Here is a 17,672-nt window from a genome sequence, read left to right on the forward strand (position 1 = left end):
AGTTTCAGGATACATCTACATGTTATTATTAATTTAATAATAATGTAATATCCGTATTTTTGTAGTATAAGATGCACCGGAGTATAAGACGCACCAAGGTTTTGAAAAGGCAAATTAAAAAAAAAGTTTTTTCCACTTTGCAAAACTACCAAAATGGGCCCGGGTATTTTTTGGTTCTTCAAGCTTGGGCTTAAAATTAAGCCCAAGATTGAAGATGGCAGGTGAGATCCTGCCGAAACGTTGCAAAGACAATCTCAATCTTACATGGGAAAAGACCCGAATACAACAAAACCAGTATACCTACACCCGTGAAAATCTACGAAAACAAATTATATATATATATGCTGGTTTTGTTGTATTCGGGTCTTTTCCCGTGTAAGGTTGAGATTGTCTTTGCAACGTTTCGGCAGGATCACACCTGCCATCTTCAAGCTGTGGGCTTAAAATGGGAACTGTCTTCTATAAGACAGAAAAACACTCCAACAAACTCCACAGACCAGAAAAACGACAGAAGACAGAAGAAACGTTGCAAAGACAATCTCAACCTTACACGGGAAAAGACCCGAATACAACAAAATCAGCATACCTACACCCGTGAAAATCTACGAAAACATATATATATATTCGTAGATTTTCACGGGTGTAGGTATGCTGGTTTTGTTGTATTCGGGTCTTTTCCCGTGTAAGGTTGAGATTGTCTTTGCAACGTTTCGGCAGGATCACACCTGCCATCTTCAAGCTGTGGGCTTAAAATGGGAACGGAGCTGCCGTCTTTCTGTAAGTCTTGGTGGGAGGGGATGGGGTGGTGGCTTTGTTTCAGTAAGTGGAATGATTGCACATGCACCCCCACAGCATGAACAAACGTGATGATACCTCCCGCCTACCAAACATCTGGAAACCAGCCCTAGCCAACAAACGAACACCACCCACCACCCAAGCCGTTAAAATACAAAACAACAATGCACACACAACCTGCACCAATCAGCACCAATCTACCAATCATGATACAACCACACAACCAATCATTCCACTTACTGAAACAAAGCCACCACCCCATCCCCTCCCACCAAGACTTACAGAAAGACGGCAGCTCCGTTCCCATTTTAAGCCCACAGCTTGAAGATGGCAGGTGTGATCCTGCCGAAACGTTGCAAAGACAATCTCAACCTTACACGGGAAAAGACCCGAATACAACAAAACCAGCATACATATACATATACATATACATATACATATACATATACATATACATATACATATACATATACATATACATATACATATACATATACATATACATATACATATACATATACATATATATATATATATATATATATATATATATATATATGTTGTATTAGTACTGATAAATAAATAAAGGGAGACTAGTATAGATCTATTTCGAGCTGATTAGCTCTCATCAGCTAGCCATACCCTTACTGGGATTTGAACCTGTGCTGTTATATATCTCAGGCAGGAGCCTTATATATATTTATTTATGTTACAACCCCTGGTATGACTAAATATGGGAGGAAGGTCACTAAGGTCACACATAAGGAAGAGAACCCGTGGCTTAGTGGTTAAGACTCCTGCCTAAGATATATACAGCCCGGGTTCTAATCCCAGTAAGGGTATGGCTAGCTGATGAGAGCTAATTAGCTCGAAATAGATCTATCCTAGTCTCCCTTTATTTATTTATCAGTACAATTACAACATATATATATATCTATCCTAGTCTCCCTTTATTTATTTATCAGTACAATTACAACATATATATATATATATATATATATATATATATATATATATATATATATATATATATATATATATATATACATATACATACATACACACACACACACACACACACACATACATATACATACACATTCCCATGTAAGATTGACAGTATCCTGGCTACGTTTCGATGAGGTCACACTCGTTATCTTCAGGCTGGTGCCTTTGGCTTCGTGCTTGTGTGAGCAAAGCGTGATTGGAGCTGCCGTTTTTCTATAAATATAGGTGGGTGTGTGTGGAATGTTGGCTTTGTTGCTTTAAATGGATTGGTTGGCTGTGTTGTCACATCTTGATTGGTTGATGGAATTGATGTTTGGTGAGGTTGGTTGGTGATGGTATCCTGTGTTGTTCTCGGTTCTGTGTCGGTTTTTGTGGCTGAGACTCGTTTATTGACTAGGGCTAGTTTCCAGATGTCTGGTAGGCAGGAGGTATCATCATGTTTATTCATGTTGTGGGGGTGTTTCTCTATTTTGATAGCTTCCATAATTATTCTCTTGTTGAAGTGTTCAGTTTTGGAATTATTTATCAGCACAAATACGACACAAACATAGCAAAGGCAACATTAAAAATAAAAATATGGTTTTCTGTCTGGATGGTCTTCTGTAATGAGCCGAAGGACAGAAAGGGGGAGTAGTGAGCTCCCTCCCATATTTGGCCATACCAGTGCTTGTAACACAAATACATGTATGTATGTATGTATGTATGTATGTACGTACGTACGTGCCATCTTTCTATAAATCTTGGTGTGTGTGTGTGGAGTGTTGGCTTTGTTTCAGTAAGTGGATTGATTGGCTGTGTGGTTGTATCATGATTGGTAGATTGGTGCTGATTGGTGCTGGCTGTGTGTCCATTGTTGTTTTGTGTTGTAAAGGTTTGGGGGGTGGATGGAGCTCGTTTGTTGACCAGGGCTGGTTTCCAGATGCCTGGTAGGTGGGAGGTATCGTCACATTTATTCATGTTGTGGGGGTGTTTCTCTATTTCGATAGCTTAATTATTCTCTTGTAGAAGTGTTCAGTTTTGGAGATTAATTTGGTTCCTTCAATAAATCTGAACACGAACCCAAACTCTGGCTTAGATATGTTGATGACACTTTCGTGATTTGGCCACATGGGAAAGAAAAACTAGACAACTTCTTCACATATCTCAACAGCCTACACCCCAAAATACAATTCACTATGGAAATAGAAGCAAACAACCAACTTCCCTTTCTGGACATCCTAATCTACAAAAAACCCAATGGCTCCCTAGGACACACCATCAACCGGGGGAAAAAAAAACACCAATCGCTACTTAAACACACAATCCCATCACCATTGTGCACAGATCAACTCTGTAGCCAAGACCCTTATCTCCAGAACCAAACGTCTAGCCGACAAAGACCACCTGAAAATTGAATTACACACTCTCACAAACGTATTAATCTCCAACGGATTCCAAAGAAAAACATTACCAACCTAATCCAAAGGGAGGCTCCCCCCAAAAACCGAGACACAGAACAGGACACCGGCATTGCCCTCCTCCCTTACATCAAAGGCACCACAAATAAAATCAGCAAAATTCTCCACAAACACAATATTTATTATTTATTATTTATTATTTATTATTTATTATTTATTATTTATTATTTATTATTTATTATTTATTATTTATTATTTATTATTTATTATTTATTATTTATTATTTATTATTTATTATTTATTATTTATTATTTATTATTTATTTATTTATTTATTTATTTATTTATTTATTTATTTATTTATTTATTTATTTATTTATTATTTATTTATTGGATTTGTCAACCGCTCCCTCTCCCCTAGGGGACTCGGGGCAGTGACTATCTAGACAGCCTTCAACACTGACCAAAAAATAGCCAACATCTTAAGAAACCCCAAAGACAAAATCCAGCTAGAAAACCAAGGAGTCTACGAAATACCATGCAAAATCTGCCCTGCAACATACATAGGACAAACGGACAGTAGAATAAATGCACGCATCACAGAACACAAGAACGCAGTAAGAAAAAAAGAAAAAACTTAAAGCTACAGGACATGAAATTAATTTTGAAGGAACCAAATTAATCTCCAAAACTGAACACCTCAACAAGAGAATAATTATGGATGTTATCGAAATAGAGAAACACCCCCACAACATGAATAAATGTGATGATACCTCCCGCCTATCAGACATCTGGAAACCAGCCCTAGTCAACGAGCCTCACCCACCACCTAGGCTATTGCAACACAAAACAACAATGGACATACAGCCAGCACCAATCAGCACCAATCTACCAATCATGATACAACCACACAGCCAATCAATCCACTTACTGAAACAAAGCCAGCACTCCACACACCCCCAAGATTTATAGAAAGACGGCAGCTCCGACCACGCTTTAAGCCGAAAACACCAGCCTGAAGATGGTGAGACCTCGCCAAAACGTTGCCAAGACAATCTCAATCTTACACAAGAAAAGACCCGAATACAACAAGACCAGCATACCTACACCCATGAAAATCTACGAATATATATATGTATATATATATATGTATGTATGTGCATATATGTGTGTATGTGTGTATGTATGTATATGTATGTGTATGTATATGTGTTTGTGTATATGTATATGTGTTTGTTTGTGTGTGTGTGTGTGTATGTATGTATGTATGTATGTATATATATATATATATGTATTTGAGTTACAACCCCTGGTATGCCCAAATATGGGAGGGAACTCACTACTCCCCTTTTCTGTCTAGCGGCTCACTGCAGGAGACCATCCAGGCAGAAAACCATATTTTTAATGTTGCCTTTTTATATTTGTGTTGTATTTGTGCTGATAAATACTAGTCTCCCTTTATTTATTTATCAGCACAAATACAACACATATGTTTGTGTATGTGTGTGTGTATGTATGTATATGTATATGTGTGTGTGTGTGTGTGTATATATATATATATATATATATATATATATATATATATATATAATATAATTATATATATATATATATATATAATATAATTATATATATATTATACATACTATAGTGTAATACACACACACACACACACACACATATATATATATATATATGATAAGGTAAGATAAGAAAGGAGATAAGAAAGATAAGAAGATTACATGGACTGTGTATATATGTTTACTTCTCTCATGTTCTCATCATATGCTAAAAATAATAATTAATGTAATAAACGTAATGTTCTAAAGTAGCACATAAATATATACCTGCTGATTAGGCACAGAAATAGGCTGGATTACTGCTGTCGTAATTCCAGACTTTGGAGCTGACAAACCAATTGTCAATGAAACAGAAGTGCTTTTCTTCTGAGCCCTGGATTAATGAAGAAATCAAAACAAATCAAAACATCGAGAGAAAGTCACTTAAGAGTCACTTAGAATAAAATACTTCCCATTTCATGAAATAGAACACTGTAGTAACTCAATCGCTAAATTCCACACTAACTTTCCACCCTGTTACTTATTTGATAGTCAAGTGGTAGAGAATAGGAATTTACATACATTAACTTAAATTTAATTAAGTAATTACTGACATCAGGAAACTTTGAGGAACATCCTCAAGAGTTCTAACAACTTGTTTTCTCTGAGCATACACCCAACCACAATTATTACATCCTTTTCTTCTTGCTCTTAGCAATTTAAGCGGGGAAAACATATACTTTGAGCCCTTATTCTTTAATCAGTTAACATTTTAATATAAAAAAAATGCTCCAAGCTGTAAATTATACACAGCTTAAAGTAAAGCAAGTGTTTTTTTTTCTTTCAAGCTGATTTCTCAAATTTTTACCTTAAAAATTTTGTTTTTTAAAACAGGCATTCTACATTTGGATAGATAGTTTTATTTTTGTTCTAACAGTCATATAAAAACAGTGGATGTAGATCTTTTCCTTAGCAAATTTGCTGTCAAAAGTTCGAATTAAAGAAGGCATTATCATCATTGCAGTATCCTATTTTTATGCCATCCAATTCAGAAGTAGTATTCACACAGTTCTTGTGGATAAAAGTGATAACATTTGTATGCCAAGCTGCTTAAATCAGCTGAATTACTTAGTATACGACATTCTGATTAGGGACTTGCAACCAATTAGCTACATTTTCCATTGTCTTCAATAAGTAGAAAACTGCAGCTTAATATGTTTCCATTGCAGCAATACCAATATTTCCTCATCAAATTCTTTGTATTTTAGGAAATATTTCTTACATAAACACCAGTTATGCATTACAACAAAGATAATTTTACTGATATGCTTGGAGTCCATCTTGGGAATGTGAACTAATTAGCCTTCATAGTTATCCTACTGTCAAGGTTCAATCCAACCTTGATATTTAATTATTGATTAACAGTATTTAATTCTTTCCCTGCATAAAGCAATTACAGGAGGAAAATGTGAAGCAGAACAGCTTAGCAATTATCCTTTCCCATGGTCATAGAAACATTAAACACAACTTTGTTAGTTTTGTTCTATAAACTCACTGGGGCATGGCTCCAGATTTTGTTTTGAAATGTTCACTATCAGAATCAGAAGAAGTGGCACCTGCAGGAAAGTAAGAAACAGAATCATTAGTGATAATGTAACACAGCTGCACAGAATATTTAAGACAGGGGTGTCAAACTGGATTTCTTCAAGGGCTGGATGCAGTTCTCCGCGGGTCGGAGGGGAGTGGGGAGATGGGACAGATGCTTCCTGCAGCACCTTGCCAGCCAAAACAGGGTGTGGGAGTCCTCCGTGCCCCATTTTCAACCTGGATGGCCTCCTTCAGCACTTTGATAGCCAAAACAGAGTGCTGGTGGAGGGGGGGCTGTGCCTGTTTTGGCTGCCAGAGGCACCGCGGGGCAGTTCTTTGCTGTTTCCAGGCCGGCACCATGGGCCAGATTTAAGCATCCCATGGGCCGAACCTGGCCTGCAAGCCTTGAGTTTGATACCCCTGATTTAAGACAATCTCCATAATTTCAATATTGCTGAAATTTCCATGGAACTTTGGTGCTCACCAGTCTTCTGCCATTCAATTATTGTAATTTATATAATGTAAAGTTTTTAATATTAAGACATACGAAAAGAAATTAGCATTCTGCAAAACTACAATTTATGTCTGGTTCTCATAAAGCTGTTGAATTCCATACAAAATCCATCTACTTTCTTGGAAAACAAAAATGATAATGTCCTTATCTAAGGGCAGACATGTCAAATTCAAGGCCCACGGGCAAGATCCAGCCCACAATGTGGTTAGATCTCGCTCGTAGGGCCATTCTGGAGACAGCGAGGGACCAACCCCCGTTGCGTCAGCTCACCCCAGCCACTCCCTCTGGGCACACACACAGGAAGTGACGAGCATGTAGGGACTGGTGTCCCCAGTAAAAGGGAAGCGCTCCAAATGCTGTCAGGTTATGGGGCATGATGGACACTGGGATGCCAGGCTCCACACGCTCGCCTTCTCCTATGCACACGCCCAGGGGGAATGCCCCAGGAGTTGGCCGAGGGCAACGCAGGGGGGGCCTGTCCCTTGCTGTCTCCAAGGCAGACCCACAGTCCAGTCTAAGCTGACTATGTTCTGGCCCAGGTGGCCACCATGAAGCTGTAGATCAGCATGTAGTAGAGCTCCAGGAGCAGCACCACGCCCGTCACCAACTTCCACTGTCATCATGGCCCGCTCACCTGTCCGGCCTCGCCCACTAGGTCTGCAGTCCGCTAGCACTTCCCTTTCACTGAGACATCCACTATCCTGCCTCCTGCCCCCACACGGGAAAAGCACGGCCACTGGCCGTGCTACTACCCGCTCCTCCTCCCATTGTCCCTTCCTGGGCATGGAGGGAGAGAGAAAGGAAGAAAGGAAGGCAAGAGGCAGAGAAGGAGGGAGAGGAAGAGGGAGGAAGGGATGTGAATGAGAAGGAGGGAGGGAGGGATTATGAGGGGGAGGGAGGAAGTCCTGCCTTAGTACTTGGCCACCAACAGCCCTGCTGCCCTTCCACCATCTCCTTGCCCCCTCCTCCTGGCCTCTCTTGGTGGTCTCCCATTCAATTGCTTTGCTTACAATGCTGGGTCTCCTTATATGGAGGCAGTGGGCCTCCCTTTGACCCATGCACTTTGTTCTCCTACACTCACCATGAACAACCTGACCAAGGATTGTGAGCACAGCAGCAGCCTTGAGGAGGAGATAAGCACGGCCAGGTGCCCCCTTGGAGGTGTGGCTGGGCTGGACTGTGGAGTCCCAGTGACCCAGGAACTTGGGGACTAGGCTGGGTGCTTACCCTCTACTGCCAGGGTAGCAGCATGGCCTGTGCCACCATCTGGGGGTCCTCCGTGTGGCCTGAGAGGGATGGCAAGGCTCCTCTGGTGGACAAGCTTTGGTGCTCACCCTGGTCTCACTTTGCCCTGCTGGAGACCTCTGGATCCCCACACCCAGCCTTTCCTGCCCCCCCACACCCAGGAGGCAGAGGATGACACTGCTGCATGTGGAAGCATGGAGGAGAAAGTCTGCAGGAAGCAGTTTTCTCTGTTCAATTTCTCCCTAGACAGATCTCTCTCCATACATGTTTGTAAATGGGGATTCCCTTTTGAGAATACAGGTCCAGGGAGTACTGTTCTCCTGCCTCCTCCTCTTGCTCTCCAGAGATCTGTCAAGGCAGAAGTTGGACCTGGAGGAAACTGCTTCCTGCAAACTTTCTCCTCCATGCTTCCACATGCAGCAGTGTCATCATCCACCACCTGCTTTGCTGGGAGGGGGTACCAGACAGGGAAACACCAACAATATTTGGGATTGGAGAAGAATGTCTCCTTTGGTGTGCTGTGCATGTGTGCACGCATGCAAACACACGTACACACACCATCCACATCTGAGCTTGCAAACTGCTAATCATTCCTGGGCTTTGGAAAACCAGTTTCGTTATATTTAAGTACAATGACAATAAAGATTATACTTGGGGAGAAGGCTCTCCCCTTCCTCTTTAGATAAAAGTCCCCAAACTTAGAATGCGGTGTGTGGATGTGGATGTGTGCGCGTGCGCTTCGCTGCCAGCAGTTTGAGGAGGGTGAGGAGCTTGTGGGGCACCGAATTGTCCCCATGTCGAGTTAGCCAATGTGACTTATTCCCTTCTGACCCAGTTGTCTCAAGTCAGCTGCACCCAGGTGAGCGGAGTCAAGCCGGCCATTGCCCACCCTGCCACATCCACCTAGTCCCAGTGATACGGCTATGACCACTCAGCCATGCCCACCTGGCCGCTATGTGTTATCTTAGTTTTACATGCAACTGGCCCTTTTGAGGGCAACCATAGTTCTGATGCGGCCATCAATGAAATTAAGTTTGATACCCCTATCATAGTGCTTTATATGCATGTCCACAGATGGGAAGATGATAAATTGGTAATTGACATGGATATGGGTGGTGGTGGGGTGAAACCATTTGCCAGAAAATGTTGCTTTGTGTCAGAGGCCATGTTATGAATGGGAAAGTCTTCATGAAAACTATACTGCTTATGATACACTTCGAAAATATAAAATACAAATCACTGCCACTAGAGACATGACCATACCATATCATAATCATTCCCCAGCAGTTCTTGGATTTAAAAAATAAACAGGGTATCCTCTTGTGGGGAAAAAAAAGGTTGTCTGCCCTGTTTTACAACATTTCAGTTTTTGTTTAAAAACAATTTTCAAAAGTCTAACTTGTTGAAAAGGTGTAATTAAAAATAGAAGAACTGCTATAGCAGAATTGTAACAATTAACATTAGGCTTTTTGATTATTGTAGACACTGACAATTTAGACATGCAGATTGCAGAGTGCCGACTATTAAACCTATGAAAGCTAGAGCTGCTGTTACAAACATGGTAGTAGAAACTGAAACCAATGCATGACATTTTTATTGCCTTGTCTTCTTACCTTCAACAAATAATTCTGCTGACGAAGAACTAGAGCCGAGAGAATTGGTGGCCAGGCAACAGTAGCGCCCTGTGTCGTCTTCAAAAGCTTCTGCTATAATGAATGTCTGGAGTCCTCCACTTTCAGAGCAGATCTGAATGTCAGGAGAATTTTGTACTTCTTTACCTTCACAGAACCACCTTTGATCAACATTCAATTGCACAGTGAGAGACAAAGAAAAGAGTCATTACCAATATTGATAATAAAAACACTACAAAACAGCAATATTCCTTTACACGATAACCTGTTGTTTAACCATTAGATACTGGCATTTGAATTCTTACAAAGAATCGTTTTGCAGACTTCTCTGGAAACAGATATTTATATGCATTTAGAGCATTACTTGCTAGTTGGCAAGTATAATAGTTAGCGTGTTGTTAAGAATTGTTCATTAGCTTTTCTTTGATAAACTAACATGAAAGAGGCAGGGGTGAAATTCAGCAGGTTCTGACAGACTCTGGAGAACCAGTAGCAGAAATTTTGAGTAGTTCGGAGAACCGGCAAATACTACCTCTGGCTGACCCCAGGAGTGGAGATTTTGTAGTATTCTTCCCCTGCCACACCCACCAAGCCACACCCACTAAACCATGCCCACAGAACCAGTAGTAAAAAAAATTACATTTCACCACTGGAAGGAAGCCTTTCTAATCCAGAAATAGGGATGTAGGGATCCTCCAGATAATTTCCAGTATAGTTCCCACAATTATTTGCCACTGGTCTTGCTGGCTGGGAATGAATGGACATCCAAAACATCTTTAAGACAAGTTGCTTGCTGCTACTGTAGCCTACATGCTGGCAGGCCTGAAGGCCCAATGCAAAAGGGCATTGGAACCCTGACACATGCATTCAATGAAACAACTGAAGAGAGCTACCCATGTTTTCCCAAAAATACAACCTACTCCGAAAATAAGTCTGAGCCTGATTTTTGGGGGGTAGGTGTGGCCAGCAGAGGCGGCAGCCCTTCCCTTCCCCGATCATTTCATGGCTGCTTGGCCCCTTAGCCGCAGACTGTTGATCAGCTGATACAGTGAAGGCCAGAAGTTGTGTCTCTCTGGGTGCCTGGAGATGTTTTCAGTGCACTCTTCCTACCCCCAGCCCTGCCCATGGCACCAGGCAATCTTGTAGCCAAGGGACCCGCTCTTCTGCAGCTCACCTTGTGGCTCTGGAACAGGCGGCAACCAGGCCTGGAGTTTGGGTGTTACTCAGGCTGCTGCTATGATGAGGTAGAAAGTCAGGCAGCCCATCAGAATTGGCTCCCCCCTGCCTCTACCTGGCTGTTGCTACTTGAGAAAAGGACAAAAGGGCAGGCAATTCTGGAAGACTGTGGGAAGTGTGCGCCTATGGTAGAAACAAAGCCCAGCCTGTCCCTTTCAAACAATTGTGTGTGTGTGTGTGTGTGTTTGTGTGTGAAAGAGAGAGAGAGAGAGAGAGAGAGAGAGAGAGAGAGAGAGAGAGAGAGAGAATGAGACAGAAAGAGAGAGCGAAATAGAAACGAGGGAGGGGAGTAACAAGAATTGCAGGCAACACTGTTTGAAAGGATTTTCTCTCCATGGTTTTCTCTCTCCCTCTCCCTCCCTCTCTCTGTCACACACACATACACAAACATTTGATGAGAAATGGCGGAGGGCAGGCAACGGGGTAAGGGGACTGACCTTCCCCTGCCTCCAGCACGGTGCCTGCTCAGGGTAGCACCCTGAGGTCTGGCCTATGTGTGGGCGCCTCCCACCGTCCAATGTGAGAAATGGGCTCCCTTGCAGTGCCTCTTCTCCCACAGCATGAGTCCCAAGTCAAGCAACCTGTCAACCTGGGACTGCAGAGAGGGGGATCTTTTTGCCTTTTGTGAACTTTTGGCTGCATGCAAGGAAAGCAGAAGCAGCAGAGTCCCTGGCTTGTTTCTCTCCCCCAAACTCTGCCAGCAGTCTTCTGTGGGCACCAAGCCTCCAATGTCTAACCACAGGAGTGAGCTGGAGAAAATTTGAGCTACAGCCAGCTCCCCCATTATACCACACCAGACTCGAGGTGAGGCAGAATAGCAAGAGGAGCTGAACTTCAGTGAAAAGCCCAATAGGCTCAGGTGGGCGAGGGTCGTGGGGCAAAGGGAAGATTCCCTCCCTTGGAAAGAAGCCCAGAGGAAGCCATGCTGAACCAGGCCCTGTTTCTGATACAACAGGTTAGGGAGGGTAGAAGTGCCTAAGAGCATCTTGCACAGGTAGCTTCTCAAGGTCCTTGTGTCACATCAAAGATGGCCTCAATGATAACATCTACTACACCTGCGTCTTGTGTGGAGCGTCACGAATCCTGTGGGGTATGTGTTGACAGCAGAAGTGGAGAATGACCTTGCCAGGGATCAACGCTGGAGGGCCTCAGACATGGGGGGGAGTGGTACCAAGCTGTGGCATACCAATCCAGCACCATGGCAACCCAGATGGAGGAGGCAACAAAACCAGCTCCAAGGATCTGAGAGACAGTGCTGAAAGGATTAGAGGTCATAGAGCTCTCCCTGCCTGGCTCTGAGGGGTTGGGAACTCTGACCAACTCGGATGAGGCTAACAGTGACAGCGATGATAATCCCTTGGTAAATTGGCATGTGACCCTTGTAATCCCTGAGGAGTTAGTGGTGCCTTCTTCAGGGGCCCAAGGGAGGATGCTGGTTTTATTGGACTTGGGGCATAGTCAGTCCTGAAGTCACTGAAAAACTGGGACTGAGACTCAAACGTCTGAAAGTGCCCATAGTGTTTTGCTAGCTAGATGGGACCATAGCTGGAGGGGGCCCAGATCACTTTATAACTGGACCAGTAGAGATGAGAATGAGAAAGCATAAAGAGACTCTGACTCTGATATAAATAATGGCACCAGGGATGAAGAGGCTGCTCCTACTTGGATTGTCTTGGCTGCAGAAATGGAACCCTGAATTGGAGGCGGGGGCTTTTAAAGATTCATGGCCAAGGAAGAGGAAAAGATCCCAAAACCCAGTGGTGAGAGAAACGAAGGGCAAAGGGAGGTGGGAGCAGCAGCTCGGGATCACTCAATAAGCGAATCCAAAATCCTAAAAGAGTACTGGGACTTGAGAGATGTGTTTAGTGAGAAAGGCTCTGATGCGCTCCCACACCATCGCCCAAAGGACTGCAGTGTTGAAATTCTTTCTGGAGCTAAATTCCCAAAGACTTAACTTTACTTGATGACTCCACGCAAGCTAGGAGAGCTTCAAACCTTCATAGACAAGAACTTAAAATGTGGATTTATCACAGGAAGGCCATGACAGGGTTTTGTTCCGGAAGAAGATGGGACTTCGTCTATGTATTGATTATAGGGGACTAAACGCGGTGTGCATAGAAAATGTGTACCTACTATCACTGATGAAAGACATGTTGGCGCATCTAGCCAAAGGAAAAATCTTCACTAAGTTAGACTTGTGTGAAGCTTACTACCGGGTGTGAATCAAGGAGGGTGATGAATGGAAAATGGCATTTAATTGACCCCTGGGATGTTTCCAGTTCTGGGTGCTCCCTTTCGGCTTACGCCCCCCCCCCCCCCCTGCGGTGCTTATGCAACTGATCAATGAGGTTATGCATGACTTTTTGTACAAGGGAGCGTTGGTGTATTTGGATGATATTTTAATATACACTGAAACGAGGGCGGAACATGTGAAATTGGTGCGGGCAGTCCTAAAAAGGCTCTGAGTCACTGAACTGTATGCAAAACTTTCAAAGTGTGAATTTCACCAAGATAAGATTGATTACCTGTAGAAAGTAAGGAGGAGTGGAAATGGACCCAGAAAAGGTAAATGCAGTGTTAGTGGGCCCCTCTCCGCACTAGGAGACAATTGCAAAGCTTTCTGGGTTTTGCCAATTTCTACCAACAGTTCACCCCCTCCTTTGCAAAGATCACATTGCCAATCATCAACCTTTTAAAAACTAAGGGTGAGGGGAAGTCAAAACTGGGTCAGCGATGTAAGTGGACCATGGAATGCAAGCAGCATTTGAAAAGCTCAAACAACTGTTTGCTTCAGAACCCATGCTGAAGCACCCCACCCAAGATGTTCCATTTGTAATTCAGGCTGACGTGAGTGACGTAGCCATGAGGGTGGTCTTATTGCAGAGGAATGCTTGGGGGATGCTACAGTCATGCAAGCACACTTCTAAGAAACTCACTAAGACTGAACAGAGATGGGCGATATGGGAGGAGGAGGCGTATGCAGTGTGGTGGCAGCATTTCCTGGAAGGCTCAAGGATTCCGTTTGAGGTATGGACTGACCATAAAAATCTGCAAGCCCTGAAAACTCCTGCAGGCTTCCCCTAAATAAATCTGTTGAGCTCAACACTTTAATCATTTCAATTTCACCCTGCGTTATGTCCCAGAGGGGAAGAATTTTATGGCATCCTGCCATGAACATCTGCACCAGTATTTTGAACTTCAGAGCAGTGCCACCATTTGAACACACAACAGCACAAGCCTGGCAGTTGAAATGGCAGAGAGGAAACCCTTTCAGTGTTGCCTGTAATTCATTTTTTTTAAAAAAATAATTTTATTGTACATTTTCCTTTATTCTACATCACAATTTCAATTTTGCAACAACAGTATACTGGTTGTATCAAATCCTTTTTAAATATACATGATGTTATACCCGCTAATCACAACCATTTTTCTCTTTATCATATAGTATAGTGTATAGTCCAATAATATTACTTGCAATATATACTCTTCTGCATAACTTTGTACCTGTATTGTTTCTAGTTTGTTAAAGTTCTTTCATTATTAATTTTCTAACCTTGGACTAGAAAACCTCCAAGGTCCCTTCCAACTCTATTATTCTTTATAAATCTCTCCATTCAGTACTACCAAGAGAATGGTGATAAACAATACCTGGAAATGTACATCAGGTCTTCTGATAGTAAAATCTCATCTTATTGGCTAGGATCAAGGGGAAGGTGACTTTGAAAAAGCTTCCTCCTTCACCATAACATGCAAGAAGAGACAAGAAGTGGCTGCGAGGAAAGGGGCGAGGAGAGAACAGGCCAGGCACCCCTCAATGTGAGTGATGTTGAGTTGACCACATCCACTCAGTCACATGACCATCTAGCCATGCCTATTAAATAAATGGGGAGTCCAAAGCTATCTACAAGGATTGAAGAGAAACTTTAAGCAAGTCCACTGGGCTGACTGAATTGAAAAAACTGGAGTCTGGTCAGCAGCAGAGGTGTGGCTAAAGTTTCAATTCAGTCCTGGGCAGATTGGCTGAGTTTAACCCATGCTTGGACTCTCCAAGCAGCGCACAGGAAAAGTTAATATATATTGCTAGTCTATGTAGTGATATACCATATGCTAAATAAATAAATAAACTGGTCTTACAATGTCCTGGAAGACCTCACACTTGTTGGAGAAGGCTAAGTCGAGCAGCAGTTACATATTTCAGCCTTTTTTCCTAGAAATTTGTTGTGTTCATTTGATCCTTCATTTTTACTCTTATTTGAACATGAGAATGGCTTTGTAACTAAAATATTTACACTCAAACAACCAAATGCAACGTTTTTAACTGTATAATTCTGTTCCAGAAATTCAATCATGCGATATTGCAAGCTTAAAGTATTCCTTTATAAGTGAAGCTGCTTTTGGGTTTTCAAATAAATGTTTGTAGGACATTGAACTCTATGAAGCACTGGACATTCGTTTATTTATTTATTTGACTGATATAGTTGCCTATCTCAAGAATCACAACTTGAGGCAATTCACAACAGGAATAAAAAAAACCAAGTAGAAATAATAAAAGCAAAAAAAGCAAAAACTTGGTGCATGGGTTAGCCTTTTCCAACTAGAAAATAGTCAGAATCCAACTTCAATGTGTTACATTAGCTGGGGGAAGAGTCAGTTCTTTACAGATCTCCAGAACACTAAAGGGGCTGCCAGATCCCAAGTATTCCGCATAGGGAAGGGTTGTTACAGAAAATGCATGTTTCCTAGGCCCTGCTATATCATAACATTTTAAGGAAGGTGTGGAAGGGTGACAGTTGCTCTTGCCAAAATGTAACAATTAGATAGATTTGTTTTCATTTTATTTTCATATTAAAAGTTTGTTTTTAATTAGAACATGTTATCGGATTTTTATTTTCATTTTTCTGAAGATATACTGTTTGGAAAGCCGTCGATTCACACCTCGTTAGCTCAGGGTGAAATTTTCCCCTGACAGAAGGAACCTTAACATAATTCACAATGCAGATATTAACTACAGGTAGTCCCTGACTTATAATTCTGTTCCAGAAAACCAAGCTGCTTTTGGGTTTTCATGTTAGATGTTTGTAAGACAAACAATTGAGCCCAAAATTTTGGTTGTTAAGCAAGATAGTCGTTAAATGAATTTTGTCCCGTTTTATAACCTTTTTTGTCACACTTAAGCAAATCACTGCAGTTATAAAGTGAATCATGCAGACATCAAGCAAATTTGGCTTTCCCCATTGATTTTTCTCGTCAGAAACTGGCTGGGAAGGTTATCAATGGCGATGCCATGACCCGGAACAATGCAAGTATCATAAATACATGCTAGTTGCCATAAGCACAAATTTTGATCACATGACAATGGGGATGCTGCAACAGTTTTAAGTTTGAAAACCGATCATAAGTCACTGTTTTCAGTACTGTTGTAACTTTGAATGGTCACAAAATGGTTTAGTGGATGACTACCTGTATTATATATAATATAGATGATATACAGGTTATCTGTATTATCACAAGGTTACAAAGAAAGATTTTTTAAAAGTATTAAGTCTTGTGCTTTGTTTTTAACTCCAGATGCTTGTCATTTTGAACAGTATAAAAACATTAAATAACACTCTGGAGGTACCAGGTAGGGGAAGGATGCATGATGAGATGAGCAACCACAGAATTAAACTATATTTACGTTTATTGTGTGATGTTCATGTTAAAGGAAATGTAAAAACACGTCCACTTATACTCTATAGGAGATGCCATTTTTTAGTTAAGGTTTTCTACCCAATGAATCCTAATTATATTTGCCTGCTAGTGCCATTAGATTTGAGAAAGACACTTTATATCATTTTCTTTCAAGGTATCTTGCTATCTTTGCAAAAAAGACTCGGTAAGGTAAGTTTCCCTGTTACATTTTTCCCCATGAAAAAGTAAGTGTTAGCCTTCTGCTTCCATTATGACAGCTTGGAGAATATAAACAGACCTTTGAAGTTGACTCAAAGTTCTGCATTTAACTACAAGACCACTCTTTGCATTATTACATTCTAAAGAATTAGATTTAGTATTTTATATGTAGAATTGCTGATATTTTAACAATATCCCTTCCTTGCACCCAGCCCAATCAGAAGAATGAAAATCTGAATATATCTCAGGTTTTCTGATCAGACAGTGAATCATAGCCAGTTATATATTTTTAAAAAATACAAGTTTAAGCAGGATAGAATACTCTCATTACTGCTAAAACAAATCCCACAGTTATAAATTTCTCATAAATATGTGGGGATGGGGGTGGGGTGGGGAGAAACATGGTAGTTGCATGTTTAACTGAAGCATGCAAAAAATCCAGATCTAATAAAAGACTATAACTGTTGGGGGAAGAATAGTTGTGTATATGAACAGATGTTAATTTTGCTGAATAGCCGCGTGATAAGTGTTCTTAATATTGGAATTGGATATACAGAAGTAGTAAAATACTAAGAATGTGATACTTTAATGACAAATGTTGAAGTATAAAATAACTAAAGGACAAATAAATTAAAAGTTGCTTTTAAAACAAAGAGCTCTGCTTTTAATTCGCAAAACGTATCCCTTTAATAGAAGCTATATATACTACAGGTAGTCCTCAACTTATGACCACAATTGAACCCTAAGTTTCTGTTGCTAAGCAAGACATTTGTTAAGTGAATTTTGCCCCATTTTACAAACCTTTCTTGTCA

General features: G+C 41.3%; 1 protein-coding gene across 6 annotated transcripts in view; it reads right to left on the bottom strand.

Moving 5' to 3' along the window:
* PALLD (palladin, cytoskeletal associated protein) overlaps positions 1 to 17,672 on the bottom strand; it is a 243,530-nt gene that overhangs the window by 171,492 nt on the left and 54,366 nt on the right. For all 6 annotated transcript variants that reach the window (XM_081959388.1, XM_081959394.1, XM_081959389.1 and 3 more), the window contains exons 2-4: positions 9,718 to 9,896; positions 6,314 to 6,374; positions 5,047 to 5,152 (exon numbers count right to left, since the gene is read on the bottom strand). In XM_081959388.1, the coding sequence (XP_081815514.1) occupies positions 5,047 to 5,152; positions 6,314 to 6,374; positions 9,718 to 9,896 (346 nt within the window). The remainder of the gene's footprint in view (positions 1 to 5,046; positions 5,153 to 6,313; positions 6,375 to 9,717; positions 9,897 to 17,672) is intronic.

Source organism: Natrix helvetica, assembly GCF_964273705.1.
Source record: "Natrix helvetica genome assembly, chromosome: 7".
NCBI classification, from domain to species: domain Eukaryota; kingdom Metazoa; phylum Chordata; class Lepidosauria; order Squamata; family Natricidae; genus Natrix; species Natrix helvetica.